The following is a 20,838-nucleotide window of genomic DNA, read 5'->3' as shown; positions in this document are numbered from 1 at the left end:
CTCACTACGTTGCTAAAAGGCTCACTAAACTGCTGAGCCTGGCCTTGAACCTAAAATCCTCCTGTCTCTGCCTCCCAAATACTGGGATTATAGGCATACACCACCATTCCCAGCTTTTATTTGTAAACACATCTCTAATATTTTAAATTATCTACCTCTCCCATCATCTTGTATACTCAGTCATCTGTGCCATATTGGAAGAATGAAACTGAGGTGCCCTCTTTGTCTCCATGATTCTGACCATTATTTGGGGGCTAAGATTGTACAGGCTCCCATGACATAACTTCTGGAAATGTATTAACTGGCTTACCTTTCTCCTTGGGCAGACATAGCTTTTTCCCTGCTTTTACCCCATTATATCATTTAGTTTAGGCACCTTTACAAAGGTATCTGTCTTTCCAGCTCTCTATATAATTTTCTTTAAACCTATAAACCATTCACTCAAAAGTATTTACTTCTGGCCAGGCATGGTGGTGCACGCTTACAATCTCAGTACTTGGGAGTCTGAAACAGGAGGATAACAGGTTTGCAGCTAGTCTCAGATACTTAATGAGGCCCTGTTTCAAAATAAAGAATAAAAAATAGGGCTGGGGATATAACTCAGAGTAGAATGCCCCTGGGTTCAATCCCTGATGCCACACACACACAAAATTTACTTCTGACCATTTTGTAGTAACTAACATTAGACTCCTTCCCACCGTAAACACCATAAACACCTAGAAGACAGTTGGAAAGTAGGCGGCATAGGAATGTTATCCAGGAGAAAAAGGAAACAAGTTGAGCCCTGGCGGCATCTTCCTGACCTTGGTGTATAAAGACAAGGAATTCAAGGACTTGGTAATGTTCATGAGTTGAAAAAGCAGAGTCCATAGCTGAGGGAGGCCAAGGAGTCTAGAATTTGTGGGAAAGTGTAGTCAAGGAGAACTTAGAAACCTGCTTCAAAGTTCCCTGGACTCTAGCTAGACACTAAGTGACCATGCATGGAAAGAACTCCACAAAGCTGGCAATGACTGAGGATCTATAGCTGAGCATTTCACAGAAATGTTACAGGAACAGGAGGGGCTTAAGTCTATGCAGCCAGAGACACTGAGCCTCTGGACTATTTAGCAGAGTTCCCAGAAGGACCGCAATACTTAGTAAAAGAGTAATTTATCCTCGGTAAAGGCTACTGTAAACCCATCCTAATGTGTCTAAAAAACAAATCATAAATGAATCAAGCTAATCCACTATTCAATGCTCTTCGGAAAAATAAAATAAAATTAAGACAACACTAACTTATGCAACACTCAGCATCCAATCAGACTTTTACCCCATCCCCCAAGGTATGGTGGCACATGCCTGTAATTCCAGCTACTCGAGAGGCCAAGGCAGGAGGATTGAAAGTTCGAGGCCAGCCAGGACAATTAGCGATAATCTGTCTCAAAATAAAATAAAGGGTTAGAGGTGTTGTAGCTCAGTGACAGAGCACTTGCCTCGCATGTGGGAATCCCTGGTTCAATCTTTAATATTGGGTATGGGGTCACTAGATGTGCAAAGAGTCAGGAAAATGTAGACCATAATCAAGAAGGGAAACGTTAATCAAAAGAGAGAGAAATAGCCAGTATGGTGAGATTAACAGAAAAGGACTATAAAAACCATTATAAACTGGGAGTAGTAGCATATACCTGCCTGCCATCCTAGTGACTTGGGAGGCCGAAGCAGGAGAGTCCTTAAGTTCAAGACCAGCCTGGGAAAAACAGCAAAACCCTGTTTCAAAATAAGTAAAAAGGGCTGGGGACATAGTTCACTGGTGAATGCCCCTAGGTTCAATCCCACCGCCAGAGAAATTTTTAAAGATAACCATTATAAATATGCTCAGTGATATAAGAAAAAAAATGAACATAAGAAAAATGGAAGAGCCGGGCGTGGTGGCGCACGCTTGTCATCCCAGCACTGGGGAGGCTGAGACCTGAGGATCACGGTTTGCGGACGGCCTCAGCTACTTAGTGAGGCCCTCTGCAGCTCAGTGAGACCCGGTTTCAAAATAAAGAATAAAAAATAGGGCTGGGGGTGTAGCTTGGGGGTCGAATGCCCCTGGGGTCCATCCCCAGACCCGCAAAAAAGAAAAAAGAAAAATGGAAGGTACATAAAAGAACCAATTAGACATTTAAGCAATGAAAGATTCAGTATCTGAACTAAAAATTCACTGGATGGACCTAACAGCAGAGTGAACAGTATAGAAGAAGGGACACATGAACTTGGAAGACACAGAAGTGGAGGGGATAAATGCACAGAGCCTCTCTACATTTGCCCTACCATATGTGTAACTGGAATGTAAGGAGAAAAGGGCATAAAAACACTGGAAGAAATAATGACTGGACTTTTTTAAATTTTATAAAAGCCATGAAGGTTGTAATTAGAAGGTTAACATAAATCTAAGAATTCAGTGAACTCCAAGCAGGGTAAACACAATGTAAACCACATCAAAGCACATTCTAATTAAATCCCATGCAAATCCATTATAAACAGAAACGTAAAGGCACTCAGAGAGGAGAACACACACACACACACACACGCACACACACACACACCCCTTAGGAGAACAAATATTTTATTATAAACTTCTTGTCAGAAACAATGCATGCTAGAAGAAAATGAAATCGTTAAAATGCTTGAAAAATAAACAGTATAAAATTCTACATCCTTTAAATATAAAGCAGAAATACTCTTTCAGGAAAAGAATCACTGGAAGAATTTACCACCAGAAAACTCATGCAGTCCTGCCCCATCCCTCCTGGGATGGGGATCATTTCTTTGAACACTGAGTCCATACTGTATACCTTACTCACCCATTAGTCACGAAGTATCTATCTCTTGGTTATCAGATAACTGTCCTGGTATTACAGTGCTTGTGTTCAGGTAACCCTTATTTACCTAATAATGGCCCCAAAGTGTAAGAGTAATGATGCTGGCAGTTTTATTAGAGTATAGTATATTATAATTGTTCTCCTTTATTATTGCTATTACCTTTGAGGCTTAATGTATTAAGGTATTTATATATAGTTTTTTTTTAAAAAAAAAAAGCATAGTTTATATAGGGAGTTTGTTATTATTCACGGTCACAAGCATCCAATGGGGATTTTGGAACATATTCCCCGTGGATAAGGGGGATACTGTCAGATGCTATCTCTGATTTAGAAACTTAGTGTTTCTTTTCAAAATGAATGAGTGAATACTTAACATAATTAAATCAGAAGGAGGTGGCTCCTGTAAGATAGACCGGGAAGGCCTCCCCAAGGAGGTAAAATTTGAGTAGAGATGTAAATGATGTAAGCCTTGTAAGGCCATAACCTGGGAGAAAGCCATAACATATCCATCTCTCCCACTTTCTAGCACACTTTCCAGGCATAAGTGAAAAAAATCATTGTGTCATTGAACCCAGAGTTATCGACCTCCAAGCCACATCCCAGCCCCATTTTATTTTTTATTTTGAAACAAAGTCTCCCTATGTTAGTGCATGCTGGCCTCACATCCAGCCACACATAAGTAAAATTTAAATACATAGGTGAAGGATATAACATTACAAAAGTCTGGCCTGTAATCCCAGTACTTAAGAGGACTGAGATAAGAGGACTGCAGATTTGAGGCCAGCCTCAGCAATTTAGCAAGGCCCTTTGCAACTTAGCAAAACCCTATTTCCAAATAAAATAGGGCTGATGATGTATCATGGAGAGAGAGGGCCCCTGAATTCAATCCCTAGCACCACAAAAAGGGGAAGCTGGCCACTTAAAAAATATGCAAGTATTCACATCTTAAGACAGAATGACTGCTTAGCCACAAACTTTTTAGCTAGGAAGTGATTAGGGTTAGAAATAAAAATCAGTAAAGAACTATTTAAACCATAATTCATGCTTTATTTCCTTGAACAAATCACATATGTGTCTGCAAATTTAGAGTTAGGAATCATCAAATGGTCAAGAAATAAATATTTTATGTATCAGGTTGAACCCAGAGCTACATGCCCAACCATTCTTAACTTTTATTTTGAAACAAGATCTTTAGGTTGTTGAGGCTGGCCTCAAACCTGTGATCCTCCTGTCTCAACTTCCCAAGTACTGGGATTACAGGTGTATATCACCCCCACACCCAGTTTCAAATGAATTTTGAATTGAGAGGTCAAGATCTTTTTAAAGAAATAGAAATAGCCGGGCGTGGTGGCACATGCTTGTCATCCTGGTGCTTGGGAGGCTAGGACAGGAGGATTGCAGGTTCATAGCCAGCCTCTACTTAGTGATGCCCTCAGCAACTTAGTGACACCCTGTTTCAAAAATAAAGAATAAAAAATAAGGCTAGGGGGATAGCTCCGAGGTAGAATCCCCAGTACTGCGAGAGAGAGGGAGAGAGCGATCTTACACCCTTGATTTTTTCACATTTTATTAACAAATAATTGTTTATGAGATATAATCTGATGTTTTACTACATGTATTAATTTTATAATGACCAAATCAGGATAATTAGCATGTGGGTTACCTCAAGCATTTATCATTTCTTTGTGGGAGAACATTCAAACTCTTCTCTTTGAAAGTTTGACATATACAGGATGTCATTTTCCACCATTGTTGCCCTACTGTGCGCTTAAACAGCAGAAGCATTCCTCCCATGTAAGTGTAATTCTGTACCCACTCACCAGTGCCTCCTCTTCCCCCTTCAGCCTCTCGCTTCATCGTAACCGCCATTCCACGCTGCTTTCTGTGAGTTCAACCCTTTTAGATTCTGCAAATAAATGAGGTCATGCAATATTCATCACTCTGTGCCTGGCTTATTTCACTTAACATAATGTCCTCTAAGCTCATCCGTGTTGTTACAAGTGACAACTTGATTTCAAAATTACCCTCAGCCTTTTAAATATGACATACACAAAAGCTAAGAAGCACAGATATGGTTGAAGAATGCAAGCAGTAGGAATAATAAATTTGTGTAATGAATTTTAATTGGGTATTAACTAGTAGTACAATCTCCTATTAGAGGCTTACAGCTTGTCAGAAACTTCCCACCAGAAGAAGAAAAGGTCGATGTGAAAGCCAAAAAGCAACACGTTCTTTGACTTGCAGCTGAAGCCAGGATTAGTGTGACTCTGGTTGAAAGACTTCTCATCCCATCACCAGGTCATCCCTTCCTGTGGTTTGAATAATCTCCGAGAACCTGTAACAACCACCTCATTGTCAAGAAGTTAAAAGCAATTGATAAATTGTTCGGGTAATGCCTGTCAGTGAATTAACTCAGAGCACAAAACCCAGGCATTTCAGAGGGTGACAAGTATTATTAAATTGTTTTGCAAGAGAAGCAGCCAGTTCAAAGAGGGAAAAGCTGTCAAGGTAATCCAGTCAGCAAGTGGCTCAGGCCATCCCCGAGCACATCGCTGGTCCCCTGCCCAGCTCAAAGGTGGCGTGACATTTTAAAACTCCCTTTGTTTTCAACTTCTTATGCATGATTTCCTCTGGGTCTCCACCCTCATTCAGAAATTTACACTATTTTAATTTTTAAATGGTAGCAACTGTATTTCTCCCAGTACTGCTGCCTTTTTTCTTTTCTTTGTGTTTGCCCCTCTGAGCACTTGAATTTGTCTGTCTTTGACACTGTGCTAAGCCTCGTGTTTGAACTAAGGCAAATCTTAGTAATGCTCACAGCCAGGAGCTGGTGCTTCGTGCAGGTCATGTCTTCAAACTGGACATCTCTTGGTTTCAGTAAGGAAAAGGTTAGGAAAGCCTAATTCAAAGTAAATTAGGATTTAAAATTCAGAAATGCCTGTTTGTGATTAACTTCCCAGTTACTCTACTCTCTACTCTAAATTTACTTTGAAAATAAATATGCAAGAAACTATCTTAGCTTGAGTTAACGAAAAGCAAAGGTAAGACAAAGGCATAAGTGCTCCTACTCTGCCAGCATTCTAAGGGAGGACGCCAGAGCGATGAAGATATTTAATACCGAGTTGGCCCCTCCTCCAAGTGACTGGTCGTTCAGCCCTTCAGGGCCGCTTAAGAAACCTTAGCAGAGATACAGAAAAGCCCTGGAGTGGGCAGAATACAGCACTGGGCAAAGCTCCGGTAGGTTGCTCCTCCAAGAAGCTAGTCAGTGTCCATGAAGAACAGGTAGATGGAATATAAGACAGGAAGGACAAATGAATCTGAAGAGGAGTGGCAAGGCTGTGCCCTAATACACTAATATATTCTTGTTGTATACACTTGTGTGTATAATTATGTAAAGTAAAACATGAAATGTGTCCCACCCTGCTCCCGGGATACCTGTCATAAACATTTCACTTTCTATGCATTTCCATACCACATGAGAATATACACAGTCATAGTAACATTTCTGTCAACCATAGACTGCATACACAGCGGTGGTCCCATAAGATTATATTGTTCGATGACATGTCCATCTTTGTTTGAGTACCCTCTATGTTCGAAAAACAAAATCATCCAGCAACACATTTCTCAGAACATATCCATGTTGTTCAGCCACACACGGTACGTATATTATTTTCTGTTTTCAAGACATGAAAGGGGTCGCGACGAGCTTGCTCTGCAACATCTATAACTTTAGCAGGCTTGGACCGTAACCCATGGTCAGCAAGTCAGTTTCACGCAGTAGAAGGTATAGCAAAAAACACTGATCCGACATTCATTGAATTATTGCATGAACAAAGAAACAGTGATTTGACTTATAGTTAGAGTTCCTGCTTGTGGAAGGGAGTGCTGCTAAGATGGAGAACACAGTGTGCAAGATCTGGTAACACATGGGATTGTTATTGCCAGAAAAGCATACAGTCATCCTGGCCAGTCTCCTCCTCCTCCTTTTCCTGACCAGCACCTCAACATCCTAAATTCAGAAGTGAGAATGGATGCTATGCAGAGATGTCTACAAGAGGCAAAGGGAGACACTGGCAGCTGTTCCATCAGCAAGTATCTTAACCTCATGCTAAGTGGCAGGCACGCTGGATAAGATGGAGAACACTGTAGACTTGGTCCCCGTTCTCATGCAAGGAAAGCCTACACTTGGAGGAGAAAAGAGGCAAGAGCAGAGCAAAGATGCAGAGGAAGAGAAAAGAAAATAGTAAATACCAAAGGAGCGAAGAATTTCACTGGTTCCTGAATTAATACAGTATCAGTTGTTTAAGAATGAGTTTAAATCCCAACCATCTGCTCCCACACCAGACAAACATACACTGTGCCCCTGACTTCCCCCTCCCTACATACATATCCATCACAATAATAATCTGATTATATATTGTTTCTCATGATTTCCCACAGCTGATAATGAAAAAAAAGACACTTGAGTCATGCCAGTGAGTTGTGACCCAGATCTAAGCCTAAATATAGTGGAAGCCATAAGTTTCTTTAATGACAGTCTTACTAATTAAGTTTTTTGGCCTGTTTTTAGCCACGTTGGAACATTTTTCTTTTTAAGGTTGTAATGAGCGTTGTTTGTAGCCGCATCGATAAGCCAAGAACTCGTTACTCAATCACGCAGATTACTCATCATTGCCTGCTCATAACAGAACCCTACAATGTTTAAGATTTCTGATGCAAATCAAAATCTCATCATCACTTGTCATTCTAAATTAAATGACAGGATAATAACATTACATTAAAACCATTTTTCTCTTGATTGAGTACCTTTTTCAGAAGTGAACCTTCTAGATGTATATTTTTTCCACCGGTACTATAAACGCATTTGGAATCCAAGATAAAAATAGAATTGAAAAGGGGAAGAGTAGAATGTTTTCAAGTTATTGATGAGGCCCTCTGAATCACAACCATATTTGACAGTGCACTGCTAGGGAATGGAATAGTTTAGCCAATTTATTGACCAATTTATTTTAGAGCCACATAAAAGAGGTTCATAGGTTGGGCTTGGTCTTTATTGAAACAAGCATATGCTCTTGGCAAAAAAGCTGTTGGTAGCCTGTAGGAATTGGCATTGTTTTATTATTCTAATGTAATAATACATAATAAAGTATTGATTTCAGATACATCACAGCCTATAAATTAAGAAACATTTTTACACTTTATTTTATTTTGGTGGTACTGGGGATGGAACCCAGGGGCTTTCCACCTCTGGGCTACACTTCCAGACCTATTTTCATTTTTTATTGGAAACAAGGTCTCACTTAGTTGCTGAGAGCCTCGCTAAGTAGCTGAGGCTGGCTTCAAACCTGTGTGATCCTCCTGTCTCAGCCTCCCAAGTACTAGGATTGCAAGCGTGCGCCACCACGCCCAGCTCAATAAACATTTTTAGTCTGCTAAAACAGCATTGGTTTTCAATCAGTTTACCATTGCAGATATCACTGGGCCTTTCTTTTCTATGTAAAACAAAATAATCTTTTTTATCACACCTGCCATCTCTTCATCTGGTCCTTCTAACCACTTCTTTGTGGCCAGGTAGCCAGTCCTCATGCCATTTGAGCAGTGTGTGTGTGTGTGTGTGTGTGTGTGTGTGTGTGTGTGTGTAGTACTGAGGATTGAACCCAGGAGCACTATACCACTGAGCTACACCCATAGTCCTTATCTTGAAATAGGGTCTTGTTAAGTTGCTAAAGCTGGCCTCAAGCATAAAATCCTCCCATCTCAGCCTCCTAAGTGCTGGGATTATAGGCAAGGGCTGCCATGCCCGTTGGCAAGACGACCTTCTTCACTCACCCCTATACCCACAGCTCCCCTTGTGTCTTAAGGTCAGTCACTTCGTTCTTGCCTCAATTAATACCATCATCATTAGGCAATAAAACGGTGAACATACTTAACTTTTGGAGAAGTCGGTGACGGTCTAGAGGACTGAAGCAAGATTGACTGTGAGTTGGTAACTATTGAGTCTGGATGACAGGTGACAGGAGTAAGGGAAATCATATATTACTTTCTATACTTTTATACGTTTCAGATTTTTCATAGTAAAAACTAAAACCCAAACTTAGCTCTATGGGGCCCATTATTTTAAATAGATATTCTTATGAAACTACATTATGATATAAAACTATAATGTACCAATAAATATATTAAAATAAAATTACATATTAAAGCATTGTCGGTAAATAAATAGATGTTCTTTTTGAGTCAGTAACAAAAATAATGTAGTATGCCGGATGGACTAGACCCCAAACCTCATCCTGCCCTCTCCACACCCTGCTCTCACCCATCCACAAGTAAACAAGTAGGATTTTTTAGTGCCTGCCTGGAATTACAACTTCCCTCTTTTGCTTGGGTCCTGTACATAACCACTAGAATCCTGGCACACTTGTTAAAGAGACCAGATAAACCCATGCAGAAACCATTGACTTCATCCTGTTTGCTATTACTACATTTCCCCTATGAACCAATGCACTGGGCATTGGGAAGGGGAGTATGAGGCAGAAACACCCACGAAGAACCCTGATGCAGGCCAGGCATGGTGGCGCACATTTGTAATATCAGCATTCAGGAGGCTGAGATAGGAAGATTGCGCTTCGAGGACAGCCTCAGCTACTTAGTGAAGCCCTTTGCTACTCAGTGAGATCCTGTTTCAAAATAAAGAATAAAGAAATAAGGATGGGGGTGTAGCTTGGAGGTAGAATGCTTCTCGGTTCCATCCCCAGTACTGCAAAAAAATAACCCTGATGCACTACAGACACCAACAGCTATCCCCTGAAGTCCAGCTACAGCCGTGGGCTATGGAGGAAAGTGAGGGCTTCTGTCAAGGAGATGTGTTCTTTGTGATGATGTGAGCTTCTGAATGTTATCTTGAAGGATAAGGCGACCTCCCTGGCTCTGGCTACCAGTTCTTCTTAGGACTACAGAGCTTCAAATAGCCTTTTCTCTCTTCCAAGGAACCTAAGTTGATTGTAGTTACCAGCGTACTTTTTCTTCTTTTCTTTTTCAATTATAATAGTCTTGCTTCTCGTTTGCCAAAGACTGGAGAAACCATCCACGGACATAAGTTTTTTATTGGCTTTGGAGGGAAAGGTGCCAACCAGTGTGTCCAGGCTGCCAGACTTGGAGCAAAGACGTCCATGGTGTGCAAGGTAAGCGAAATGCATGGGGAAAGGGTTTCTGGAGGTGAAGCTCGGGTTTTAAGATAAGTTCAATGTTTTTATTTTTTAACTGTTAGAAAATGAACAATTCAGTGGCACTTAGTATATTCACAGTGTTGTGCAACTACAGCTTCTAATCTGTTCCAGACATTACCAAGCAAAGCAAAATCTCTTATCCTTCACTCAGTTTCTTCTCATTTCCTCTTCCTTCACTACCCCAGGTCCTGACAACCACCGATCTGCATTCTGTCTCGGTAGATTTCTCTCTTTCATATAAAGGGAATATGTACTATGTGATATTTTGTGTCTGGCTTCTTTCACTTAGCATACTGTTTTTGAAGATGGCCTACCTTGCAGCATGCATCAGCATTCCATCTTTTTGATGGCCAAATGATATCCCGCTATATGGATATGCCACAATTTGTTTATCCCTTGATGAATGGATTGATAGGTATTTGGACTGTGTCCACCTTTTGGCTATTGTAAATAGTTTTGCTATGAGTGTGCATGCACGTGTACTTGTGTGAATACCTGTTTTCAATTCTTCTGAAAGTTCATCATTTTTAAAGATCTAACTACGAGGAATAATCCTCTTTGTCCTTTGTATTCGTTTCTACCTTGTTGAAACTAACATGAACTATTTTCTGCTCCCCTCTGGGGAGTAGCAGTCCTCAAATAACTCAGTGCTGTATTTCCTGAATGTAACGTGTTTATAACCAGGAGTGTGAGCAGCGAGAAGAATTAGCTGCTCCGGTGGGTTGCTGTAGTCCTGCTTCTAAACAACAGCATGAGTCATCCTGTTTTTAGCAGGTCTCACTGCAGCAACCCAGCTTTTGGAAAATTAGTCTAGTGACTGATGCTGTACTCATCACTAAATCATTTTCTTCTGATGCTGTCTTTTAGATCGGAAGAGAATCTGGGCCTTAATGAACTATATATAACTTACCATTTGGCACAGTTTTGTGTTCAGGAGCATAGAGAAATGACATGTGACATTCAGTAATCCTGTTTCTACCCAGCCTGCTGAAATAATTGGAAAATAAATGAAATTGGCTATCAAAGCTTCAAATTTTGCATCCTTCATCCCCCATAAGGTGCTAGCATTACTAGTATAACGGGAAAGATAGATTATGTTGTTTTATACACAAAGATAGATAGATAGACAGATTACAAGCTAGGCTGGTTCTACAGAGTAGAAGATAAGAAAAACATGAGGAACTTAAAAGAATGAGCTTTTTCCTGTGAACTATGGAGATTTTACCACAACTTCTCTGAAACGTAATTTTCCATTGTATATAGCACTTTTCTCTCCACAGGACCCTTAAAGTGACGTATAAACTATACAATTATCACTTCATCCGCTAATGAACTGCAGCTTTATTTCTAACTTGTGGCTAACTTGATATAATTCCCACATGGCTTTTTGATCAAAAACATCACATGAAACACAAGATTCAAAGTAAGAAACCATGAATTGCCAGGGTTGAGTTCTTGATTGATTTAAAATGCTGGTATGAATAATCAGCAATTATATTCCAGGAGTTATAGGGCTGTGAAAAGGGGCTGATGAAAAAGTTTAGGTCTGACCCATCCCATGCTTGATTAAATATGAGGGTCTAGGGGGTAATCAGATGGTGCTGACTTACAGGGTTTAGAAACTCAGAAGAGGATGAATTTCCTGGCTGGGAAGATCTGGACATAGTTGGTATTGGAAGGTCTGTATCCAAAGCAGCTGCCCCGGGAAGAGGGTGTTCCCTGGAGCTGGAGATGTAAAAGAGATTAGACAAAGTTCCTTCTTGGAAGCTTCATAGAAACTATTCATGTAGCCATTAAAATCAAAATTAGATGTCCCCTGGGATCTCATCCAACTCTAAGACTTTGAAATTGGTTTTATTTTAGGTCTGTTGAGGCAAAGACAGAAACACAAAATAGAAAATATTTGAATTATGGAACTGAACTTGGGAAATGAATCATGAAACCATATGAGTGGATGTGAAAGGAAAGGCGGGAGCTATATTTTGGGAAGTGCTCTAGTTAGGAGGTTGATGGAAACAAAGGTGTTATCTGCCTTATTCTGTACGTGTGTGATGGCTTATGTTAGCAGCTGAACAATTCTGAAAATTCTGCACGTTTACTGTGTCCCTGACTGAGTCATTTAAGGTTTGCCTCACAGTGAAATTTAGCCTTAGTGTCTGCACAGTAGAAAATAAAATACGACTGCAGGTAAAACCTGCGCAGGGTAGCTTTGCTTAGGTATTCTTTGGCTTAGGTACCCTGGGACCTTTAGGCAGAAATTTATTTAAAAGTTTATGCAAATTGCATGATATTCTTAGACTTAGTCAAAAGGAAAAAGTATATTTTTATAGTAGAAGTTACTATCCATTGATCATGACATTCTTTTCCATTTTATTAAGCATATTAGCCAAACTTGCGTTTGGCAGTTTTTTAAGGATGACAAGTTCCAAGTAGAAACCAAAATCACAAAATTAATCAAGATAAAAATGAACAGATGGAGCAAAAGAAAAATTGGAAGAAAACTCCCTATTATTTTCTTAGCAACACTAGTTTACCTACTCCTGCCCTACAACAAACACAAGTGAAGCTCTGGTGAAGGAAGATTGTTTGATGGTGCAGACAAAAACAGTTATATTAAGCTAAGGAAAATTATTTGTCAAGGATTTGTGATGAATAATGTTAAGCAAGAGTATAATGGTTGGGGTTTGGAATGTCCCCCCAGCCTTCACAGAAACAAGGTAGAAATGTTGGAAGCAGGGCTTGGTGCTAAGGAGGGTCCTGCAGGTGTGGCCATGGGGATGATATAAGGTCTTCTCCTTCCCCTACTCCCTCTCTGTCTTGTATTCTCCCTCCCTCCACCTCCCACCACCATCCTCTGAGATCTCCAGTTCCCAGCCTCACGTGGACTGAACCCCAAATCCCCAAGGAAACCGTGAGCAAATAAGTCTTCCTTTCTCCAAGCTATATGTGGCCGGGTTTGGGGATTATAACCGTGAGGATGCTGCTGAGGCAGAGAATTACATCGTCACTTATGCAGTGAGAGGCTGGGGATATCGTTTGCCTGGCATGTAGAGGCCCTGGGTTCAGTTCCCCCACACTGCAAGGCAACAGCAACAAAACTAAATTAAACATTTATACAGTGATGCACATAGAGTGAGACATTTGAAGATGGTAAGGATTGTGTAGTTAGGGTTCAGCTGAGTCATGGGCCAAGGCTGATGGTAATGGGAAATGGTGTTTTGAGGTAAAATATCCAGGCAGATATTGTAGAAAATGAGTCTTCTTTCTGAGACAAAGATCCTATTAGGACATCTCTCACGTGACTTTAGCTGGTTTGTGTAAATGTTTCCTTTGTCCATTCCACTGCAGGCAAATATGAGAGAGGGGGAAACTTTTTCTTTCCTTTCCTTTTTTTTTTTTCAGTACTAGGGATGGAACCCAATGGCATTCTACCCCTGAGCTACACCCCCAGCCCTATTTTTTTTCTTTAGTTTGAAACAGGGTCTCTCTGAGTTACAAAGGGCCTCATTAAGTAGCTGAGGCTGTCTGCGAACTGCGATTCTCCTCTCTCAGCCTCCCAAATGTTGGGATTACAAGTGTGCACCACCACGTCTGGCTGGGGAAATTGCAATCCCTGCACTTGGGAGGCGGACACAGGAGGATCGCGCAGGTTCGAAGCCAGCCTCACTGGCTTAAGAGACCCTGTTTCCAAATAAAATATAAAATAGGTCTGGGAGTGTAGCCCGCAGGCAGAAGGGTTCCATTCCCAGTACCACCAAAACAAAATTGCTGACCTTGCTTCCTGCAAACATGAGACTATCTAAACTCTGATACAGGTAGCCATCTGTTTTCCCATCAGAATGGTCAGGCAGGACATTCTGTGCAGAGGCAGTCTGTTGGGGCAGTGCTACTCAAAGTTTTGTCCCCAGGCCAGTGCCAGATTGCAGGCTGTCGCTAGTCTGGACAGTATAGAAATTAAAGTAAGCAGGGAATCTATTACAGCAATTTAGAGTAAGTTTATACCTATTGAATATAGTAATAATAATAATAGTAATAGGTTAAGCCTTGTCTTTTACATGATTCACTTGCTTTTATTTCGTTGTTGCTGTATCTTACAAAAATTATTAACCCATAATAGCTTATAAACAAAAATAGAAAAAAAATTATCTCTTACCACAGAACACTTAAAAAGCAGTATACAAATATCCATCAACTTAACCAAAAATGTACCATCTGTACTAGATTATTGTGACTGTGGGAGCATCAATTGATCATGTGTTAAGATTTTCATTTTCCAAGATAAAAAATTAGTTATCAGGTCTTTCCAGGTAATATATAATGAAATGAAATATTTCCTTTCCTGAATTCTGTTGAAAGACAACTGGCTAAAACCACCTGGAAATGTTGATTGGCGTTCATGGCTGCACGTGCAAACACAAGGGATCCTGTAACCCTAATAAATAGTATGTACCATATGTTACTTTATACAGGAAAACATGGTAGCAATGAAAGAAAAGAATTAGATGACCACAAATCTATCTACTCTTGGATAATCAGACCTAAAAATAGTGATACCATTAGCATTGTATATTGGAGGCCATTATTAAAGTAAATACTTCTCTTTTTTTTTTGAAGATTTAAAGAAGTTTATTAAAAAGATAGAAATACAGAAAATAGAAATACAGAAATTAGTTACAGCCCCATGCCAGAATGGCATGAGGGGGAGGGTGGCCCGGGGCAACTCACCACTCCCCAAGTAAATACTTCTTTATCTAGGATTTAAATAACCAGCAAGCTTAAAAACTGTTGTTTTATGTATTTTTATGTCTTTTATGATAAAGCCACAAATTACAAGTTAAAACATGAAAATGATGAATTTTTTAAATAAATAAACTGCTAGTATTTCAATCAGCAGTCTCACTACTCTCACCCACAGTGCCTGACAACCACAACTTGATGGAAGAAAGATTTATTTGCTCACAGTTCTAGAGATTTCAGACCATGTTAGGCCAGGTCGCATCTACAGAACTTAGGGCACAGCAGCAGGAAGCTGAGAGAAAGCACGAGCAGAGGGGCGCTATTCTCCCATCATGAAGGCCAGAAACAGAGAGCAAGGGGAGGTGGGATATATATATATATATATATAGTCCCCAAGACCACACACCCCTGGGACACCTCCTCAGCAACTGAGCCCTGCTTCCAACATGGTTGTCATTTCTAAGACAAGGGTCTGGGGGGCATTCTAAATCTAAAGTGTGACAGCTAGGCTTTGTTATATAGCAAGAAATGCAAACTGTCTCCCAAACTGGCCATTTATTATGACTGTCAGACTCTGAAAAGTCACAAAATATCTTTTTTTTTTTTTTTTTTTTCTTTTTGGTGGTACTGGGGTTTCTGGAAGCCCTTCTACCTCCCGGCTACACTCCCAGACCTATTTTATATTTCTTTTTTATTTGGAAACAGGGTCTCTTAAGCCAGCGAGGCTGGCTCCGAACCAGCGCCATCCTCCTGTCTCAGCCTCCCAAGCGCGGGGATTACAAGCATGCGCCACCACGCCCGGCACAAAATATCTTTAATCGTGAAGATTAGATGACATTCATCTGAGTTTTGTTGTTTTTTGTTTTGTTTTTGTGGTACTGGGGATTGAACCCAGGGTCATTCTACCTGTGAGCTATACTCCAACCCTATTTTTTATTTTTATTTGGAAACACGTTCTTGCTAGATTGCTGAGAGCCTCACTAAGTGCTAATGCTGGTTTCAAACCTGTGATCATCCTGTCTCAGTTTTCCAAGTACTGGGATTACAAGCATGTACCACCACACCCAGCTTAGTTTTATTGTTAATCACATTTTCATATATTCTCTGAAAATCAGTAATCTGTTGTAATATCCATGATAACAGAGTATTCCATTCTGTATACCCATGGACAAAACACCTTGGTCTTCTATGTTTTACATACCTGAAACGTATGTTGAAGGATAGAATTACTGGATGGTGTCAGCTGTTTGAAGATTCCAAGCAGCCTAAACAACCATTCTTCAATCATTTTGGAAAATAGAAATTTGTTGTATTATAGTGCTAACTAAACTTTCCCTTCTTGGTGTTGAGCCATAGTTCTGGAATGTCAATGCCATGTTGAGGCCCTCCCTCCCTGCCGAAGGAGCTTCCAGCATCTCAGCATTCTTTGCTCTTCCCTTTGTCTTCCATGAGCTTTGCTGTATGGTCAGGTACCTTGGCCACCAGCTACATGTGGCTATTTAGATTTAAATATAATTAAAACAATTAAAAATTTAATCCTTTAGTCACATAGGTTATATTTCAAGTGCTCATGACAGGCAGCCCCGATGCTGAACCATCATCGTTGCAGAAAGTTTTCCTGGCTTCTGCTGTTGTACAGTGTACAGGAATTCCAGAAGCACATCATGGCTTCTGTCCGTTGCTTTGCCTTAAATCCTTGTCCAGAGTTGCTCTTGACCTGGCTTCTTTCACCTGGAAGCACACAGACAGCATGCAGATTATGTGGGTTTCAAGAATCTTTCTGCCCAAAAGCATTTCACTCCTGCAGCCAAGTAAGTATGAGAGTGATGTCAGATTAGAAACAAAACCTTGTTAAACACATCCTGCAGTCACAACTAGAACATTCAGGTGCATGTAAGCATGTCCCTTCAGGAATAAAATGAGTCCAAGGAAAATGAACAGAAGAGTAATTAAGATGATCAGATTCTAATGGAACACCTTCATTGTGCAGGGAGGGATGAAGCTAGAATACACAGTGAGCTATAGGAAGCCTAAACTAACAAACATGGGATTGCAGACAATATCTGATGACGCTGAACTATGGTTTTGATTAGGAATGCCATAGGAAGTCCGGAAATGAGGGCCAAATAGGAAAGGTTGATCTTAGGTTGGGCCTTTGAGAACAGGTAAGGTTTGAGTAGGTGAAAGAGAAAGGAGATGTGAAGACAAGGAAATAGACATGAAAATGCTGTCCTCACATTGTGTTCCAACACAATCAAGTGATATGTCAGGTAACAGTGCCTTTCTGCTGACCACTCTGAAAAACCAAAATCTGACTTTTCTTTTGCAAAACATTAATTTTAGAAAAAGAGAAGGAAAAGAGACAAGGGGAAGCAAGCCTGGGCCACTTCTGATTGAGACTGAGATCAACAGATATGCTGAAGAAATCGCTTGGCCGTTCCACATCTCGATCCCAGTGTTGGAGCCTAGGGGGCCCTCACCCCAGCAGATAGTGCAGGCCACCCTTCTCCATCTCCCACTTCACTGATTTACCAGCACAGCGCCGCCTGGGGCTTTGCTCTCATCTTCATCTCTTACACACACACAAGGCTTTACAGATACTCCCAGCTTTTAATTCTGCAACCCAGCGGTCCTGCATCTGGGCCTTACATGATAATCACCTGGAGAGCCTGCCAGAGTCTGATTTAATTGGTCTGGGGTGTAACCAGAGCATCGGGGTTTTTATGAGCTCCCTAGGACATGTTAACGTGAAGCCAAGGTTGAGAACCATTGGCCTGCCAGAGAGAATTCACACCAGTCCCCACCCTACAGCCTGGCTCAGATGGAACAATTTGAGGCAAAATGCAAAGAATTTTAATTAGCTCAGTAATGGCAGAAATTAGACTCCAAGTTTCCTGACTCCCATATGCGCCATTGCCTCATGGCCAAGATGCTTGCATTTGGAGTTTTCTTATCAATTTGTTGGCCAAAGTGTGACCGGGAAAACAGAGAAGCTGCCAAAGATGCCTTTATAATGGCCTTTATTAAGTCCATTAATGTTTTATGTCAGATTCCTTTGTAAGAGCTCCATTTGTATTATTCACTGTGTTTTCAAGTTGCTCTCAGCTCTCAATAGCAAAGAATAAATGAAATCTTTGTTGTACTCCTCTGACTTCTGGTTACCAATTTCCAATAACTGGAGAAGAACCTTAAACGTGAGCGAGAAGCGTGCAAAGGGAGTTGGGAGGTGGAACTTCTCCTAACATTTTTTAAATCCAAAGTACAAATGAGTAAGTGAATGTGTGGAAGATTTTGAGGGTAAGGCACAGGGAAGATGGTATTTTTTAGCATGACATCACATGTCATTTCTGCAGCTATGTAAGGCAGAATGAAAAACAGGAGCATTTCAACCAGGCGTGGTGGCGCACGCTTGTAATCCCAGCATTTGGGAGGCTGACACAGGAGGATCGCGGTAAAATAAAATAAAATAAAATAGGCTGGGGGTGTAGCGCGGAGGTAGCATGTCTCTGGGTTCTATCCCTAGTACCACACACACACAAAAAAGGAGCATTCCAAATAGAACCCAAATCTCCATTGTATTTTGTCCACATTTTTAGTATATGAGTTAGATTTGCATAATATAGTTACACCAAACTATTCATGCAAGTGTTAGATCTTTATTAGAATAATAGTAATGTGCCAGGTGTCGTGGTACACGCTTGTAATTCCAGCATTTGGGAGGCTGAGACAGGAGGATCGCGGTTCGCGGACAGCCTCAGCTACTTAGTGAGGCCCTCTGCAACTTAGTGAGACCCTGTTTCAAAATAAAGAATAAAAAATAGGATGCTGGGCGTGGTGGCGCATGCTTGTGATCCCCACGCTTGGGAGGTGGAGACAGGAGGATCGCGCATGTTCGAAGACAGCCTCGCTGGCTTAAGAGACCCTGTTTCCAAATAAAAATATAAAATAGGTCTGGGAGTACATCCCAGAGGTAGAAGGGTTCCAGGAACCCTAGTACCACCAAAAAAAAAAAAAAAAATAGCGGTGGGGGTGTAGCTCGAAGATACAATGCCCCTGGGTTTCATCCTCAGAACCGCAAAAAAAAATAATAATAATAATAATAGTAATGCAATATCTAAAGTCATTTAAGGAACACACGTGCTTGCTTCCAAGATCAAGTGCTCTCTGTTTGAAAATAGGGAGCAACCAGAGGGCAAGAAAGTCATTTATAAAATTGAATCTAGCACTCTAGAACACAACTACAGCAAGCTCCAAAATGCAGTGACCCTGAGCTTGAAATCTCTTCCTAAATTACATCTCTGATGCATATGGTATACCACCTACTGCTGTAGTAGTCTCCTTGTCTCTGGATCCCTTATCCCTCGATATGATCAGTTTATTGAAGGCAAAGCTGCATTGTTGTGTGTATGTGTGCACGAGTGTGTACGTGCTAGGGATTAAACCCTGAGACATTCTACCTCCGTGCTTCACTCCCAGCTCTTTTTCTTTTTTGTTTTGAAACAGGAGCTTGTGATGATGCTGAGAGTATCACTAGGTTGCTGAGGCTGTTCTCGAACCCGTAATCCTGCTGTCTGTCTCAGCCTCTCAAGGGCTGAGATTACAGTGTGCACCACCACACCCTGCTAGCTGTATGTTTTTGTTTTCCTCCTCCCCTACAATTCTTCCTAATCTTGCACATCCAACTGTCATAAGCATCACCACTATTCATCAGGGCAGCCCCTGCTGTTCACCTTTTACAGATTTTGCCTGCATAAAACTATTAATAAAGGAAAGAGAAGTTTCACTGCTCTAATATATAGATTCTCAAAGTCAAGGATACTGTCCCCAGGGTGAGGGTGGGCCCTGGAATGATTTGAGGGTACTAGTAGCCTCTGGTGTAACTGAAGGGGGGCCTTGAGCAAAATAAGATGGTAGCAGAAACACCCAGGAAGGAACTGAATTGGTGGATTGTTTTTTTTTTTTTTTTTTCAAAAAGGGAGCAGTAAGCTAATAAATCTGGAAATCAGTGCTTGCTATTGGACACTCTACACTGTAAATACAGACATTCTGCTAGTAAGAAATTATTAGACATCATTTGAGGTTATTGCTTAATCAGTCAGCATTTCAGCTAGAAAACAACCACAGGGAAAAGTGTTCCTTGAAAAAAAGTTGTCAGATATGACAATAAAGTCCAAGGTCCACAAACTGCAGCCCCTGGAGCAAATCCTACCTGTTGCCTACATTTGTAAATAAAGTTTTATTGGAACACACAGCCAACCCCATTTGGCCTGTTGGAGCCAAGCAGGTAACACAAACTGTAGCAAGCCTAGTAGAAGCTGTGATGAACTCAAGAATCTGTCGCCTCTCAGTTCCTATCTTACAGGAATGTGGACAAGTGTCACCAGAACCTCTGGATTTTCAGAACCTTCTGGAAACCTGTGTTTTTTGGTATAGTCTCATAGTATTTAAATATTGATATCTGATTTAAAGATAAAGGCTGTGAGTGAGGCTCATTGGAAAAGCATGTGCTTAGCGTGTGCAAGGCCCTGGGGGTGGCAGGCCAAGCAGAGAAGAGAAAAGAGCTAAGAAAGTAACCAGATGATTAGGACTGACCCTCACTTCAACAGAGAGATCCTGTGACCAAAGGAGAGCACAGGCAAGAATGGGGTCTCGGGAGCCAGGCAGCGGCACTACTGCTTGAATTACGCATCATTCTGGGACAGAGCAAGCTAACTAGCTTTTAGAGGTAGTCAGGACTTTTGGAGTAGTATACAATAGACATCCATTTCAAAATAGCTTAACAAAGACAAACATAAGAAGAAAAAGAAGGAGGAGAAGGAGGAAGAGGGCATGGTGGCACATGCCTGTTCTTGGGAGGCTAAGACAAGAGGATTGCAGGTTTGAGGCCAGCTTTAACAACTTAGTGAGACCCTGTTTCAAAATAGAAAATAAAAGGGCTGGGGGTGTAGCTCAAGGTAGAATGCCCCTGGGTTTGATCCTAAGTACTGAAAAAAATAAAAAAATAAAGACCCCATGACAGAGTTGGC

General features: G+C 41.0%; 1 protein-coding gene across 2 annotated transcripts in view; it reads left to right on the top strand.

Moving 5' to 3' along the window:
- Window positions 1-20,838, top strand: part of RBKS (ribokinase) — a gene marked incomplete at both ends in the record, with an annotated part of 99,392 nt that overhangs the window by 15,326 nt on the left and 63,228 nt on the right. For both annotated transcript variants that reach the window (XM_080711607.1, XM_080711606.1), the window contains one exon: window positions 9,898-10,030. In XM_080711607.1, coding sequence (XP_080567733.1) covers window positions 9,898-10,030 — 133 coding nt within the window. The remainder of the gene's footprint in view (window positions 1-9,897; window positions 10,031-20,838) is intronic.

Source organism: Muscardinus avellanarius (assembly GCF_963383645.1).
Source record: "Muscardinus avellanarius genome assembly, chromosome: 15".
Lineage (NCBI taxonomy): Eukaryota > Metazoa > Chordata > Mammalia > Rodentia > Gliridae > Muscardinus > Muscardinus avellanarius.
This window is presented reverse-complemented; position numbering and strand designations above follow the sequence as displayed.